At 40.0% G+C, this 15,244-nt stretch overlaps 1 protein-coding gene across 2 annotated transcripts in view; it reads right to left on the bottom strand.

Annotated features, from left to right (window-relative positions):
* Plppr1 (phospholipid phosphatase related 1) overlaps window positions 1-15,244 on the bottom strand; it is a 260,218-nt gene that overhangs the window by 39,875 nt on the left and 205,099 nt on the right. The window contains exons 1-2 of one of the 2 annotated variants that reach the window (XM_029540268.1): window positions 12,684-12,767; window positions 12,326-12,514 (exon numbers count right to left, since the gene is read on the bottom strand). In XM_029540268.1, the coding sequence (XP_029396128.1) occupies window positions 12,326-12,505 (180 nt within the window). In that variant the 5' untranslated portion in view covers window positions 12,506-12,514; window positions 12,684-12,767. Of the gene's footprint in view, window positions 1-12,325; window positions 12,515-12,683; window positions 12,768-15,244 lie in introns of those variants that run through there. The other variant, XM_021200013.2, reaches the window with a different exon arrangement.

Raw genomic sequence — 15,244 nt, 5'->3', positions numbered from 1 at the left:
ACTTTGTAGACCAGGCTGGCCTCGAACTCAGAAATCCGCCTGCCTCTGCCTCCCGAGTGCTGGGATTAAAGGTGTGCGCCACCACACCCGGCATGTTTGCATTTTCAAGGAATATCCACAATGTTTTTCCATAGTGACTTCACTAATTCCCATCTCTACTAACCCTTGTTATAAGGTGTCCTGTTCTTCAGATTTTTTTTTTTTCTTTTTGAAAGTCCAATCCTAATAGGGGTTGAGACATTAACTCATTGCTATGCAATTTGTATTTCATGGTGAGTAATGATACTGAAAACTTTGTATGTGTTCTTTTCAGATCATCTGACAATGTTTAATCCAAGGGCTATTGTGTTCTTTATGTATTTTAGATATGAATCACTTGCCACATGTATAATTGCATATATTTTCTTCAATTTTATGTATGGTTTTTTTCTATACAATTGTTTCCTTTGTTAGACATATGGAATTTAGTTTGTAATTCTATCTTTCATTGACTATGCTTTTGGGGTCATACCTAAGAAATCAACAAGTCCTTTGTCATAAAGTTTTCCTTTGTTTTCTTCTAGCAGTTTCATAGTTACAGGGTTTACATTAAGTCTTTAATTTGCTTTGGGTGTATTACTCCACAAAGTGTGAGCTTAGAGTCTAATTTCATTGTACTGTTGGTAGATTTGCGATTTACTCAACAGCATTTACATTGTATGCATATCTATGCACCATGTGCATGCAGAACCTTTTGAAGTAAAAAAGGGTGTCAGGTACCCTGAAACTAGGGTTACAGATAATTGTGACCCATTATGTGGCCCCTGAGGATTGAAACTGGGTCCTCTGGAAGAGCAGCAAGTGCCTTTAACCTTTGAGTCATCTCTTCAATCTTCCTTTTATTTTGAAATAATCCACTGACTCCAATTAATGATATCCATGTCTGCATGGGTGAAGGGCCCTCTACTGGAGCATGGTCAACCTCATAAAATTCTTTCAGGTATTTTGTCCTCTTCAATTTCTTGTAATATTTCTAGCAACCTGCTCTCCCAGCAGCCATTGACTGCCAACAGCTCTTTAGCTAAGGTTGGGTTGTCATGAACTTTTCTCCTATCCATGCTGGACTGTTGACCTGTTTGACTTTGTGTAGTAAACCAACGCTTCTGTGAGCTCACGAATATTCAGAGGTCATGACCAGAAGACACTGTTCTGACCTTCTTAACATTATTATTTAAAAATTCTGTAGCAATTGTACATTGCTTTCTTGATTCATTTTTCAGACAGCCTTTGAACAGTGTATATAAATGCTACTGATTTCTGAATACTAACTATACAAACCGTAGCTTACTGAATTGGCTTAGTGTCACAAATTTGGGTAGCATCATTTGGGTCTTTGGAATAGAAGTCCATGTGTTCTTCAAAGAGGCACAACATAATTTCTTCATTTACAGTTTGGACACCTTTTAATTCTGTTTGTTATCTACTGTAGTTAGGACTATCCTAAGTAGAAGTAAAGAGACCTGGCATCTCCCTGTGAAGTATGAATATGTCATATGATATTTTTACTGTATTCAGGCAACTCACTGGTCATTTTTATAATGAAATAATATTGAATATCATTAAATACTTTTATCTATTAAAACAATCATATAATTTTTGTCTTTCATTCTATTAATGAGATGTACTGTATGTATTGATTTGTATATGTTGAACCATCCTTACATTCTTGGGGATGAATTTGCTTTATCTCTGTGATGACCATTTTAAAACTAAAAAAAAAAAAAAAAATTAAAAATGTAATTACATAATTTTCTCCTTCCCTTTCTTCCCTCCAACCCCTTTCAGGTCCCTCCATCCTTTTACCTCTTAAACTCATGGCCCAGTTTCTTTGAAAAAAATATACATACATATATAACTATAAAAACAGAATTTTCTGTGCCCATTTGGTGATGTTATGTTTATATGATTTCAGGACTGACCACTTGAAGTGGATAACCAATTAGAGGGCTCATCTTCTATCTCTCATTAGTTATTTCTTCATGGGTGGAGCTTTCTGTGATGAGATTTTTCTCTTCCATGCTAACACGTCTTTTGGTATTGTCCTTGCTTAGATCTTGCCCAGGCAGCCTAAGAGTTGAGATATTCTGGATGTAGTTTTCCCATCTTTTCTAGAGGACACAATCTCACAGCAGATATCCTGTTCCTCTGATTCTTACAGTCTTTCTGACCTTACTTCTATGATGTTCCTGGAGGGACATTAGCTGTAGGAGTTGTGTTGTAGATGTATTCAATGGGGATAGGTATCCCATGGTTAACTGATCTCTGAATTTTAATCCGTTTTTCTAATTGTCACTGTCTGTAGCAAATGAGAAGGTATTTGATGGGGTCTCGAAATCTATACTTATCTGTAGGAATAAGAATAAGTTTAATTGGGGAGCACTTAGGAGGTACTGTAGATATATAGTCCAGATAGAATAGATATTTTGAATCTGTGAGAGTGACCCTAGTAAAGTACCACAGTAGTGGGAATATGGAGCATGAACTAGCCATCTTCTATAACCAATCAAGGTTCCTAGTAGCGTGACTAAGACATCAATCCAGTCAGAAAACCTTTGACCTACTAATCTGTCCTTACAGGATATGCTGGTGTAATAGTGGGGCAGAACTTTTTGGAGTGACCATCCAAGGGCTGGTCCAACTTGAGGCTCAGGCTAGAAATGGGATCCCATGATTGACACTGCCTGGATGGTCAAGAACCAAAGGCAGGATAGTCCAGAGACCAAGGATCGACTCAAACAAGACTGGCAAAAAAAAAAAAAAAAAAAAAAAAAAAAAAAAAAAAAAAAAGTCAAAGTCAAAGGCATAGTTTCTAATGATATTCTGCTATACTCACAGATAAGTGCCTACCCCAATTGTCATCAGAGAGGCTTCCTCCAGCAACTGGTGTGAGCAAATGCAGAAACTCATAGCCAAAAACTGGTGGGGAGCCAGGGGGAGCCCCACAGAAGCAGATAAGTAAGAACTGTAGATGCCAGAGGGGTCAAGAACACCATGAAGCAGAGCTTCTAGGGCTCACAGGGACTTAAGTGACAAACATGGACCCCATATACATCTGAGCTTGGTCCTCTGTATATATGTTATGACTGCCCAGTTTGGTGTTCGTGGAGGACTCCCAACAGTGGGAGTGGGGCGCATCTCTGAGTCTTTTACCTGCACTTGTGACCCATTTTCTCCTACTGGGTTACATTGTCCAACCCTGATATGAGAGTTTGTGTCCACTCCTATTGTACCTTCTTAGGCCATGTTTGGTGGATATTCCTGGGAGGCCTGATCTTTTTTTTTTCCCCCTTTCTTTCTTTCTTTGAAGGGAAATAAAGGAAGAGTGAATCCGGGGAAGAGGGGAGGTGGGGTTGGGACTGGGAAAAAATGGAGGGAGTGGAAAATTCAGTCCAAATGTACTTACTGTCTGAGAAAAGAAAAACATTAGAAACAAAAGATTAAGTTTTGAAATTTAACTGGAAATTATGTTGTTCTACTAAAATGGCAGTAGTAGATTCTTCCTGAAGATCCATGACTTCTTTGCTCTGGGTAGTTGTCTATGTTTCTAGTACCAGGATGATTTTTCTTGTGTCGAGTTGGACCCAAGTCTAATTAGAAAGCTGTTGGTTACTGCCAAGATATGGATGCCACTTTTGCACCTGCAGGCATATATTGCCAAGCTGGTCATCATGGTGGTTCATAGATGTCACAGCTAGCAGAATTACTGGTTGATTCTCTTACTTGGCAGCATGCTCAGAACCTTCTGGTACTTTGAAAGAAGACCCCAGGAAGGGGGCTTTCAGGCTAGATCAAGTTTGAATCTTTCAACTCTCATGTGCAAAGTGTATGCCATCTTTGGCAATAGGGACTTATTATCAATTGTTAAGATGCCACCAAGGGAAACAGAAATAACCTACATTGTGTTGGAGTTCCTTGGACTACACTGACCAACTGAAAGAAGCTTTCTCATGCCTGTACCAGGCTTTTGTTAGGCAGTCTATGACCTTTGTGGGAAGCATTGCCAGCCCAAATGACACCCTGCACACTTCTGTGTACAATGTAGTTGTAGGTATATATAAAATAATATGATTCCCCGAAACCTTTTCAAACATATTTAGTGTTATTTGGCTCCCTCTGTCCCTCTCCTGTATTCACCTCCTTCATGACTACACAGTTAAAGCCCCCTTCCAGTTTTTCCTATTTCCCTCTTCCTACCTCCTGCATCCTGGTATTCTCCTCTCTAGCCCCAGTCATGGTTTCTGTTTACTTTCCTGGAATCTGTGGCATTCCAGGTTATCTGAAGATGTGGAGCTGCAGAACTAAATTTGGTGATATCTAGTTAAGGGAGCGGTTCACATCTCTCTTCATCAGCAGGAGTGGCCTGGCAATCTCTTTTGATGTATTGTGTTTGTGGGGTTTAACACCAGGGTAATTCTGGCCTCATAAAGTAGGATTACAAATATATTCTCTCTAATTTCTAGGAAGAGTCTGAACAACTGATACTCATTTTTCTGTTAACATTTGGTGGAATTCAGCAGGGAAGATTCTCAGTTCTTGATCTTTTTCTTTATTGATTGTCTTTATTAATTGTTTATTGTGTGTGAACAGACACCATGACCAATGGAAGTCCAACAAAAAAGGATAACATTAAATTGGGGGCTGGCTTACAGGTTCAGAGGTTCAGTCCATTACCATCAAGGTGAGAGCATGGCAGAGTTCTCTCAGACATGGTGTAGCAGAGCTGAGAGTTCTACATCTTCATCTGAAGGCTGCTAGCAGAATAATGAACTCCAGGCAGCTAGGATGAGGGTCTTAAAGCCCACACCCACTGTGACACACCTACTCCAACAAGTCCACACCTTCTAATAGTGGCACTCCCTGGGCTAAGCATATACAAAGCATCACACTGATGATGAACTTTTATTTTTGATTCAATCTCTTTTTCATTCTCTATATTTCCTATTTTCTTATGACTCCATTTTGGCTTGTTATATGTGTTAACAAATGTATACATTTCTTTTAGATTATACAATTTGTTGGCTACACATGTTCATAATATCTTCTAATTATCCATTGTCTTTCTCTTTCATCATTTTTAGTGTCCCATCTTTTGACTTTTGAGGTCCTCTTTCTCTTCTTTTTTAAAAAAGAAATAAAATCCTGTTTATCTTTATTTTTGCAAACAATAGCTGTTAGGCTTTATTGATTTTTCTAATATCTCTTTCATTTATCCCCCTATGATATGTCCTTTATATGTGTTTCCCTAATTTTTTTGAGCCATAACATTGTGTTTTACTTGATAGCTTTCCTCTCTGTTGACTAATGTATTACTGCTATAAAAATTCAATCTTGTACTGGTTTCATTCCATTGAGTTTTGGTATGTTGTTTTCCAGTCTCTTTCTCTCTCTCTCTCTCTCTCTCTCTCTCTCTCTCTCTGTATGTGTATTATTGTGTGTGTGTGTGTGTGTGTGTGTGTGTGTGTGTGTGTGTTGGCACGTGTATGTGCATATTCAAGTGAAGGCTGGAACTCATCCTTAAGTGTTTCCTGTAATCACTGTCTTTCTTACTTTTTAAATGGTGTTTTCCACTGAACCTGGAGCTCAGAGATTGGCTTGACTGGCTACCCAGTGCCCTCCCATATTTCACCCGTCTCTGTCTGCCACACTGCCAGCTGGGCTTGCGGATGCACAGTAAGTTTTGACACAGGTGCTGGTGATCCAAAGTTAGGTCATCATTTCACCTCCTAAACAATCTCCCCAGGCCTCAGAAAAATATATTCTCTTTATTGACCAATTTGTTGTTATGAAGCATGTTGCATAGTTTAAATGTACTTGTGAATATTCAGATTTTGTGAATTTTCAGATTTTTCTCATGTAGATTCATATAACTCTGCTCAGAAAAAAAAAACTGGATATGATTTGAATCTTAAATGCTAAGAATCATTTTGTGGCCTAGGAGGATCTTTCCTAGACACATGTTATAGAATGTATATTCCATTGCTGTAAAACAGAATCTCTTACATGTGCCTGTTAGATCTGTCTAGTCTAGATTAAAGTCAGATGTTTCCTTATTGGTCTTATTTCTGCAGGATCTGTCCACAGCAAGAAGTGGGGTGCTAAGATAGCGTGCTACCTACACCACACTCTCTTCAGATCTTTTAATATTTGCTTCATGTATTTAGGTGTTCCTATGTTCAGTGTTTGCAAATGTTGTAGCCTCTTACTGAATGAGCCCTTTTGCTATAGTATAATGATATGTATCTTTGTATATTTTACATATTGTGGTTTAAAGAACATTTTGTTCAAGTATGGCTATAAATGTCTGAGCATCCAAAATTCAAAATCTGAAATTCTCCCAAAGTTGAAGCTTTTAAAAACCTTGGTTCTCAAAAGATTTGGGAGGATTTCACACTTTTCAGACAACAACTGGAACGTGTATGAAAATATTCCCAAGCCCTCAGTTTTGGATATAATGTTTACCCTGGGCACCTTCTCCGTTTTGATTTTTATTTGCATATGATATTCTTTCATCCTTTTACTTCCCACTACATTGTACTTCCTGTGAATTTGGACCCCTGAGTCCTTTTAGTTTGGCTCATATATATAAACACTTAGGGCTGACCATTCGAATTAGATAATTGATTAAGGAGCTTCTCTGGGGTAGAATGGCTCTGCTCCTCTTATCCATCAATTGTTTGATGCTCTTCATCTAGGGATGAGGCCTTGTAAGGTTTCCCCCACTCACACTGGCACATCAGCTGTGTCACTACTCAGGTCTTGTTTAGACAGTTGTATTGTTGAAATTTCATGGATGTAGTTTCCTTGTCATATATGGAAGATACTATCATATAGCAGACATTCTAGTCCTCTAACTTTTGCAATCTTTCTGCCTCCTCTACTATAATATTCTTTGAGTTGTAGATGTAATACACAGGACCAGGCATCCCACAGTTAACGGTTCTCTGCATTTGACCAGTTGTGGATTTTTGAGATAATTTCTGTCTACCATCAAGAAATCCTCTTTTGATGAGGGGTGAGAATTACACTTATCTGTGGGTGTAATGATAATTATTTAGAATGCAGTTAGAGATTATACTAGTTTAGCGGAGTGGCAGTAACAGATTCTTCTGTGGGCTCCATGGCCTTTCCAGCCAAGGTAAGTTGGCTGTTTACATACCAGGCATGATTTCTTCATGGAGCAGGCCTTAAATCCAATTAGATGGCTGTTGGGTATCTCCAAGACATAAGTACCACTATTTTACCCTTGAGCACATTATTCCACGTGGGCTATTGTTGTGGTCCATGGGTATTACAGCTAGGTATAACTATGAACTTCTATTCTCCCTTGTGAACTTGCATAGCACCTTGAGCTGCTGTGGGAGCTAATACTCAATACTCTACCTGGGAGAATTCCATAGTCACAGGCATTCAAATGTCTGTAGATTTTAAAAGTGCCTTAGGAAATGAGGGAAATCAATATAGAGAAGTTGCCAGCATTGTGAGAGTACCCTTTATTCTGGACTTTCATCTTTCATGACGAGTGCCCCATCCTCTAGATCTGCAGGGAGGCTCTGCTTCCTTTATTTTCAAAATTTTTGGTTAGCTCAATAATTACTGACTTTTGCTTTACCATACATAGATATAAACAAATAATAGACATTATCAGTGGACATTCCCAGTGCCTTTTAGCAGCTCAAGTAGGCAATGCTGTTGGTATGGTAGTGTTTTGAAAACCAACCAGTGTCTGTGATAAAATACTAGCAATTGACTTCTGACCTGGTCCAAGAGCCATGTCCACCTGCTCAGAGAGCTGTCCTAGTTGAGGCTATGCATGGTATTGTAGAAAAGCGAAACCATATATTTAAAAAAAAAAAAAAAAAAAAACACGCAGTTCACTGACACCATTTGTTTTGCTGGACAAGAAAAATGGAAACCTGAAATAATTTCACTAAAATCTTGTTGTTAATAAAAAAGTAAAGCTCACTGTAATGTCCAGGTAATTTAACTAGTCCAAATTTTTAGGCAAACATTTGTGACAAAAACAAGACAGAAACAAAAAAATCCTAAAACAATAAAATGGTCAATCTTCTTAATATGTCACCAGTCAGCAGTCACTGCATGGCATACCTTTATGCTAGGAGTAGCTCGAAATCATGCAATGAACAAGCAAATGAACAAACAAACTAATGAACAAACACCATTAAAGGAAATCTGGATCATGAACCTGTAATACAGACAGAAAATGTGGATTTTTTTTAAAGTTTTTTTTTTTTTCAATTCAAAAAACTTAATTGTGTTGTATGTGTGCTCCAGAAGAGAGTGTAAATTGTAAACACCGAGTACAGTAGTAACTGTGGTAAGGGAATTTGTTATTTAAGAAGTCACATGCAGTACAGTGGAAATGGATGCGACTTAAAAATATGAAAGAATCTCAACACAGGAGACTCTTCTTAGCCAGGAAGAGGCGAATTCTGAAGGAGCACACAGCCAACAATGTCTCCTTTACTTCAGCAGCTGTGGCCCTCGTCAGCCAGCCAACTGTCCGAGGCAGTGGCAATCTACTCAGATCTGCAGCTTGTCTTACATTTGATGCAAAGAGCTTGCACAAATGTATACATGAAGATTTGCAAGTTCAGCTAAGCTGTGGCTTTGTATCAAGTTGTGTTTAGCTTTTTCTTCCCGAGGAAACTGCTGCTGAGTCCTGTGTGTGTGTGTGTGTGTGTGTGTGTGTGTGTGTGTGTGTGTGTGTGTGTGTGTAAGCACTCGAGTGTAAGCTGTGAGCGATTTCAATTCTCTTGGGCAGGGAGTCAAATGTTCTGCTTCTTCAATGCTAAATACTCCCCAGTCACTTCATTGCAAGGCCAAGAGAAAGGTTTAATAGCTATCTTCTCATGCCTTGTGCCACTGGGACTTAGATAAAATAAGGGTAAATAGATTCTCTACCCAGTAAATCCTCTTATTCAAGCAGGCTCTCGGGCTCCCTTCCTTTGCCTCTGAATCTGAGTTTATTCAGGAGGCCCAAGGCAGTACTTATTTACCCAAGCTGTCCAGGTAGTCAGAGCACACCCTCCAGGTTTCTTTGAAGTATGGGTTACCACTGTGGGATAAACAGTTCTGGACACAATAAATTCTCTAAGCTTTAACATTTCCTAAAGACCTGATACAGTGGTGGCCCTGGCCCCCTGCATTTGATCCCAAGTGGCCTTATTTAAATATGAGGTTGATATGTTTTGACAGGAAAGCATAAAAGGGAAACCAGGAAGCTGGCAGGTCAAATGGTGCAGTCTTTACCCTCATCCCGTCCCTGAGTATATGCAGCTGCGAATGGGGCCGTTAATGACCATATGTGGAGTCACAGGAGTGTGACGTTCAGTTCAGCCACTGTTGTTATTTGTAGATGCACAGAAAGCCAAGGACAATCCAGGTAGAGTTAATTTTTTTTTTTTTTTGAAATCACTGCTAGTTACCATGCATACCACTCAAAGAGGGTCCTGCTCTCATTATAGTCCAGGGAACACAGAGAATTCTTTGAAGGAGAAACAAGTACGTGCTTTAATTCTGTGACACACGCAAAGCCCAGAAACACAGAAGTGGATCCAGAAAGGAAGCTCTGACTTTCTGAGAACCTAATGTGGAAACTCTCATCAAAATCTTCCTTTTCATGTTCTCATGACATCTGAGAATGAGAGGGGTCCAGGAAATCACTCAACCTGATCCCCGTTAAACTGTAGAGATGAGAACCTGCAAGAATGTAAGCAACTAGAAATCCCACAGTTATTGGGGTCCCAGTCTGAGGGAGATGACTGCTCACCGAAGGCAGTGAAGCTGGGGCCTCCAAGTGTGTGCTGAAGGATACCCCAGCACTCGGAGGCCCTGACACTCCACTCTGGCTGCTGTTGAGCAAGTCATATCTCACTGATGCCAGAAGTGAATACAGCTCCTTTCCTAGGCGCAGAGGAGCTCTGGCTTGCGGCTGCTCACTAATTTTGAGATCCTGAGGGAAGATCACTGATGACTAGCAGTGTTGAAGATTAGACTTCTCTGCTATTAACCCTGGTTCTCGGCAGTGCCCTAACTTGAGAGGAAAAACAAAAATGGGGCCCAATGAGAAGATCACTGACCATCTGTTTATAGAAAAATGGAACCTTGAGGACATCGTTTAGTCAAACTGTGCCTCAGTGTCTTCAACTGAAAGGTGAAGGGACCTGTAAACCCAGTTTCCTATGTTCTTTGTCATAGTCCTGTTCCAGCTCATTGGGTGGCTATGTGGCTCACACAGACAACACCTGCAGAGGATACATCAATTATAAAATGGTTTCTTTCTTTTCAGGTATACAAAACAATGTTTTTTGTTATGAAATTTTCATACATTTGTCATCATTCTTTGGTCACATTGATCCACTCTTGCTCTCCTTACCCTGGCCCAAATTGGTCCTCCCTCCAAATAGTTTCCAATATTTTCCTTTTCCACTTTTATGTGCACTTAACACTTTGAAGAATTTGCTTTTGATTATATTTAATAATTATATTGTTTTCTGATGCTAATTTTTTTTGCTCACATTTGTTAATGCTTCGTTGACCTTAGATTTCTTTTTTTAAAACGGGCAAAATCTCAATGCATTTTTAGGAAGATACAGAGAATGATAATATTCCCATGAAACTAGGAAGAAAAGAAGAAAATATATTAGTAACTCAATGGGTCAATCAGCAATTCGTGTCTGCACACATATGAAAATGATATACATAGAAAACATACAACTCAGTTCCAGACTAAACCACTGCTTCATGCCAGAGCCAGTCCACTCTAGACAGAGTTTTACCTTCTTCCTTGTTTTATCTGGGGTCTTCTGACTTTTGAGGCACTTGCCTGCTATTTATGCTTTCTCCCCTTTCTAGGGCTGATAAGCAAGGATAAGGGAAGGGAGATATAGAAGTTATGTCCAGTTCCCCCTACAAGAGTTCATACAGGGATTTTCAATGGAATGTCATAATTCTCAGATGAGGACATTCGTCCTGCGATGCCAAAGTTGGTGAAGGGTAGTTTCTACCAAGTTCTGTATTCCCTGACACTAAAGGTATGCTAGGAACTTTAGGAAATCATTTCTAAATCCAATGATAACCTTGTCTTGCCTAGAAGAGATCAGCGAGGAGAGCCAGATGGGCTGCTCTCTAGGCTTAAGGTTTGCAGCCACCCTGATATATTGTGCTGCATTGCATCAATGTTATTCTCCCTTCTCCTGAAGTCTCTCGGTAGTTAAGGGCTCCTCTGAGGCTGGGTTGATGATTTGAATAAATTTAAAGTATGACAACTCATTATTGCTATATCCTCAAAATTACAATCACTCTTTAATTATAAGGCAAGAGAAGCATTTCCATTCAGGATAGCATTTGAATTAAATGTCTGAGCCATCGCTCTGCTCTTCAGGATGCTAGTTGGTATTTTTATTTAGGCCTTGGATAAAGGAGAGCAGAAAGCATGTCAGAGGTGAGGTAGATGAGTCAGAGAGCAACTATTGAAAAGGAAAAGACAGAATGGGGACTAGGATACCGGGATTAGTCTGTCTTGGTAACGGCAATGTGTTCAGTCACTGAAATGTTTACTTTAACACTCTCATAAAATGATAATGTCTAAGTGTTAAATCACTCGACTGGCTCACTTGGATCTGCAAGCTTTATGTCCTTGAAGCAGTCTCCCTCCAGGGCTGTCTGTCTGATTTTTGACCTCAACAGAGAGAAAAATGAAATAAATGAAGGTAAGGTTGCAACTGAGCTAGCTCAATGTGACGTGACTTCTACAGGGGCAGAGACATCAAATTTTTGGGTCGAGTAATTTTGTTCATCTCTGGCCTTTGCAGTTCAGCTGTAGCAGCAGGAGGTACCAGCTGAAGGGTTCTGTTCCTCTCTGATCTGAGTCTGTGGCAGTGCCCTCACTAACAGTCGGCCTCCTTTCTGAATACACACAACTCACAGCATATTTTTTTTTCTGAGAGTACAGTAGCTATTCTTAACATGCCAAGCTAACCATATCTGTTGATTTCTGACATTCACACATGCTTTAAAAAACAACAGCTTCAAAAACCTAGATACTAAGAAGCAAAAAGTATCCATCTATCTATAAAAGGCAGGATCCATTTTATTTTATTATTTATTTCTTTTGTTGACTCCCACTCAGTCTTTCTCAGCTGAAACACAAAACCGTCGATAAGGTTATTTGCTGGTGAGAGCCCAGGAGGACAGGAAAGAGGAAAAAGGGCAGAGAGAAAATAATTTCAGGTGTCTGACAACAAAGAACTGCTTCTGTACTCACAATAGCAGTTGGGGTGGCCGCCAGGACGCAGTAGAGCACCAGAGGGCTGATGAAGCTTTCCTCCTCTGTCCCCGGGTAAGGCTTCATTAAGTCTCCATCCTGACAGAAGAATCCTTGGATATGCACCTGAAAGGTGTCAGTGCATTCGAAGTAGTAGGCGAGCAGCACTGTCCCAGCCATGATGACAAGCTGAAAATAGAGCATGGCCACACAGAGACATGAGCAGGGCTTCTGAGCAGCGCTTACCCCTCAGAGCACTCTCCCTCTGTCACTCTGCACCACTTCTGGGCTTGGTATTGCCCAGTGTGAGCATGCTCGGCCTGCTCTGGGCTTTGGGATTGTGAGCTAGCTTGTCTACCTGCTAACATCTGCTGTAGAAACCTTCCAGCAAATGTGCAGCCCCTATCCGAAGAGCAGAGCCCACCACAGCTTATAGAGAGACTCAGCTTCTACAGTCAGGTTCTCAAGTATCTGTGGGAACCAAAATGGAAATGTGCATTCAGATCAGAGGTGAAAGATCAAAGGGCAGTGGCTTAAAAGTTGGGCGGATGTTGGTAGGAGAAATTTTATAAATTATTAAAGAGAAACTTCCCGTTCAAAATGTTAGGCAGGAGTAAATGACTGAGTAGGCAAAAGAGAAAGAAAGGAAGCGAGAAGTCTCCCACTGAGCCTCACTCTGCCAGCTTAGGGATTTGTAAGGCCAAATCTGGACAATATTTACATGATTTGGAATTTCTACTTCATGTTTAATGTTTAATAAAATAAAGCTTGTGAAGGTCTGAAGAGATGGCTCAGCAGTTAAGAGCATTTGACTGTTCTTCCAGAGGTCCTGAGTTCAATTCCCAGGAACCACATGGTGACTTTGGAATCCGATGCACACTTCTGGTGTATGTTGGAAGACAGCTGCAGTGTATTCATATAAATAAAAAATAAATAAAACCTTCAAAATAAAATAAAACAAAGCTTGTGAAGAACAAAGAAAGAAAGGAATGAAGGAAGGAAGGAAGAAAAAGGAAAGGAAGGAAGGAAGGAAGGAAGGAAGGAAGGAAGGAAGGAAGGAAGGAAGGAAGGAAACAAAAAGAAAAAAAAAAGTTCATCAGGGGTAGGAAGCTTTTGCAGAACCATGTCCTATATTATTGGAGTGCTTTCTAAATTTTCCCCCAAATGCTTCCTACTAGGAAAGCAAGCACTGCTGCTGATCCTGTCTTATAGACACACTGCCTTCAAAAGATTTAGACATAAGAGACCCCATTCTTGACTCATGGATTTTCCAGATGCTTATTAGTGTAGGTAGTTGTAAAAAGTATGAGGAATTGATGAGATATGGAAGTTCAATATTATTTTTCATATATTATTCGGAAGACATCAAAATGTCAAGGTAAGATAGCAATGAAAAAGGTGGGTAGGAAACAAGGCTTCTTAGTTATGAGGCTGGAAGCTGAAGACCAGTTGAGAAGGTAGAGTCCCTTGGATCACATGCTCTCTCTCAGAGGTAAAAGCTAAGATCCAGAGAGCAGACCTGACTATGGCTGGATGACCTATGGTAACTGATCATGTGCTCAGACAGTGTGCTGGCAAAATGTGGAAACTAAGGTGAGAAAAATGCTATTAAATGTTTATTTGTTTAAAGGTACCAAGTTAAGCATTATGGGAAAACAATATATTCAGATATCTCTATACAACTTCAATTTTAAATTGCTTTTGTTCACAAGCACATGTGAGGCAATGCGAGGAAAGCCATACTGTTTGAAGGGTTTAGAAATACTGGGCTTTTGATGAGACATAGTCTCATGCAGGCTGACCTTGATTTCATCAAGCAGCCAAGGATGATCTTGAACTACTATTCCTCCTGCTTCTGTTTATTGAGTTCTGGGATTATGGGCATAAGCTGCCATGATCCATTTATCCAGTGTTGAGTACTGAAGCCAAGAACCCAAGTCTTTGTGCTTACTAAACAAGCATTCTACAAAGTTGCATGCTCTACCCTTGAATTTCTCTTTCCAGATAAATAATAGCAATACCCCTTTCCATAAACAGACAAAACCCCAAACAAACAAACAACCCTCCCCCAAAACAAGCAAAAACCTCTCAAACCAAAAATTATCTGTAATGCAGCATTAAAATTGCATCCTATACAGAAGGATAAGGAAACAAGGATGAGAAAATAGGTCAGCCCTGGCAGAGAGAGTTGCTATTCATCATATCTTTTTCCTGACCCTTTATCCTCATTATGGGAGCAGCCTCACTCCTGCCCTTCTAAGCGTCTGGTACCATCAGAGCTCCTTTGTTTGGGGAAATCCCTCTGCGGCTCTACCTCATCATAGCAGAAAGCATCACTTTTCTCAGGCATCATTTGGGTTAAGAATACTTCAGTTCTTCTAATTTCACTTCTTCTTCTATGTCTTTCCTTTCTGGCCCAGGAGCCTTTTGTATCTCCTTGCTGTCGTGTGTGGTAAGTATAGACTCCCCACCACCTGATAGGAATATCTTTCTTTTGGCCACTTCAGTCACCACTTTCTTCTTAAGCCAGAAGGCTACATAACACTCCATTCACTGTCCCCTATACATGACTGGTTTCTGGCTCTAGTGGCTTTAGTCTTCTAATGTCTGACACTTTCTATCCAGTGGCCCTTTTATCTGACATTTTCTATCCAGTGGCCTTTTATCCTGACCATCCAGTCAATAATCTCCAGACCGTCTTCAGTGTCTCTCCATGAACAAAGTTGTTTGTTGGTACAGTTTGCAAATCACCAACCTTTCTTCCAGCTTCTCTGTGGATATCAGTATTTGGTTTATTTTCCTTACAGCAACAGGGGAAAATCTTGAATAGGCATGCTTCCTCTAACACCGAGAGGCAGGCAATCGGAAGCAGACCCTGCCAGATAGTGTTCTTGCCTATAGCTAGCTTCTAAGTTACAA

This window comes from Mus pahari, chromosome 6 (assembly GCF_900095145.1).
Source record: "Mus pahari chromosome 6, PAHARI_EIJ_v1.1, whole genome shotgun sequence".
Taxonomy (NCBI): domain Eukaryota; kingdom Metazoa; phylum Chordata; class Mammalia; order Rodentia; family Muridae; genus Mus; species Mus pahari.
The sequence above is the reverse complement of the archived record's forward strand: the minus strand, read 5'-3'. Positions and strand labels throughout refer to the sequence as shown.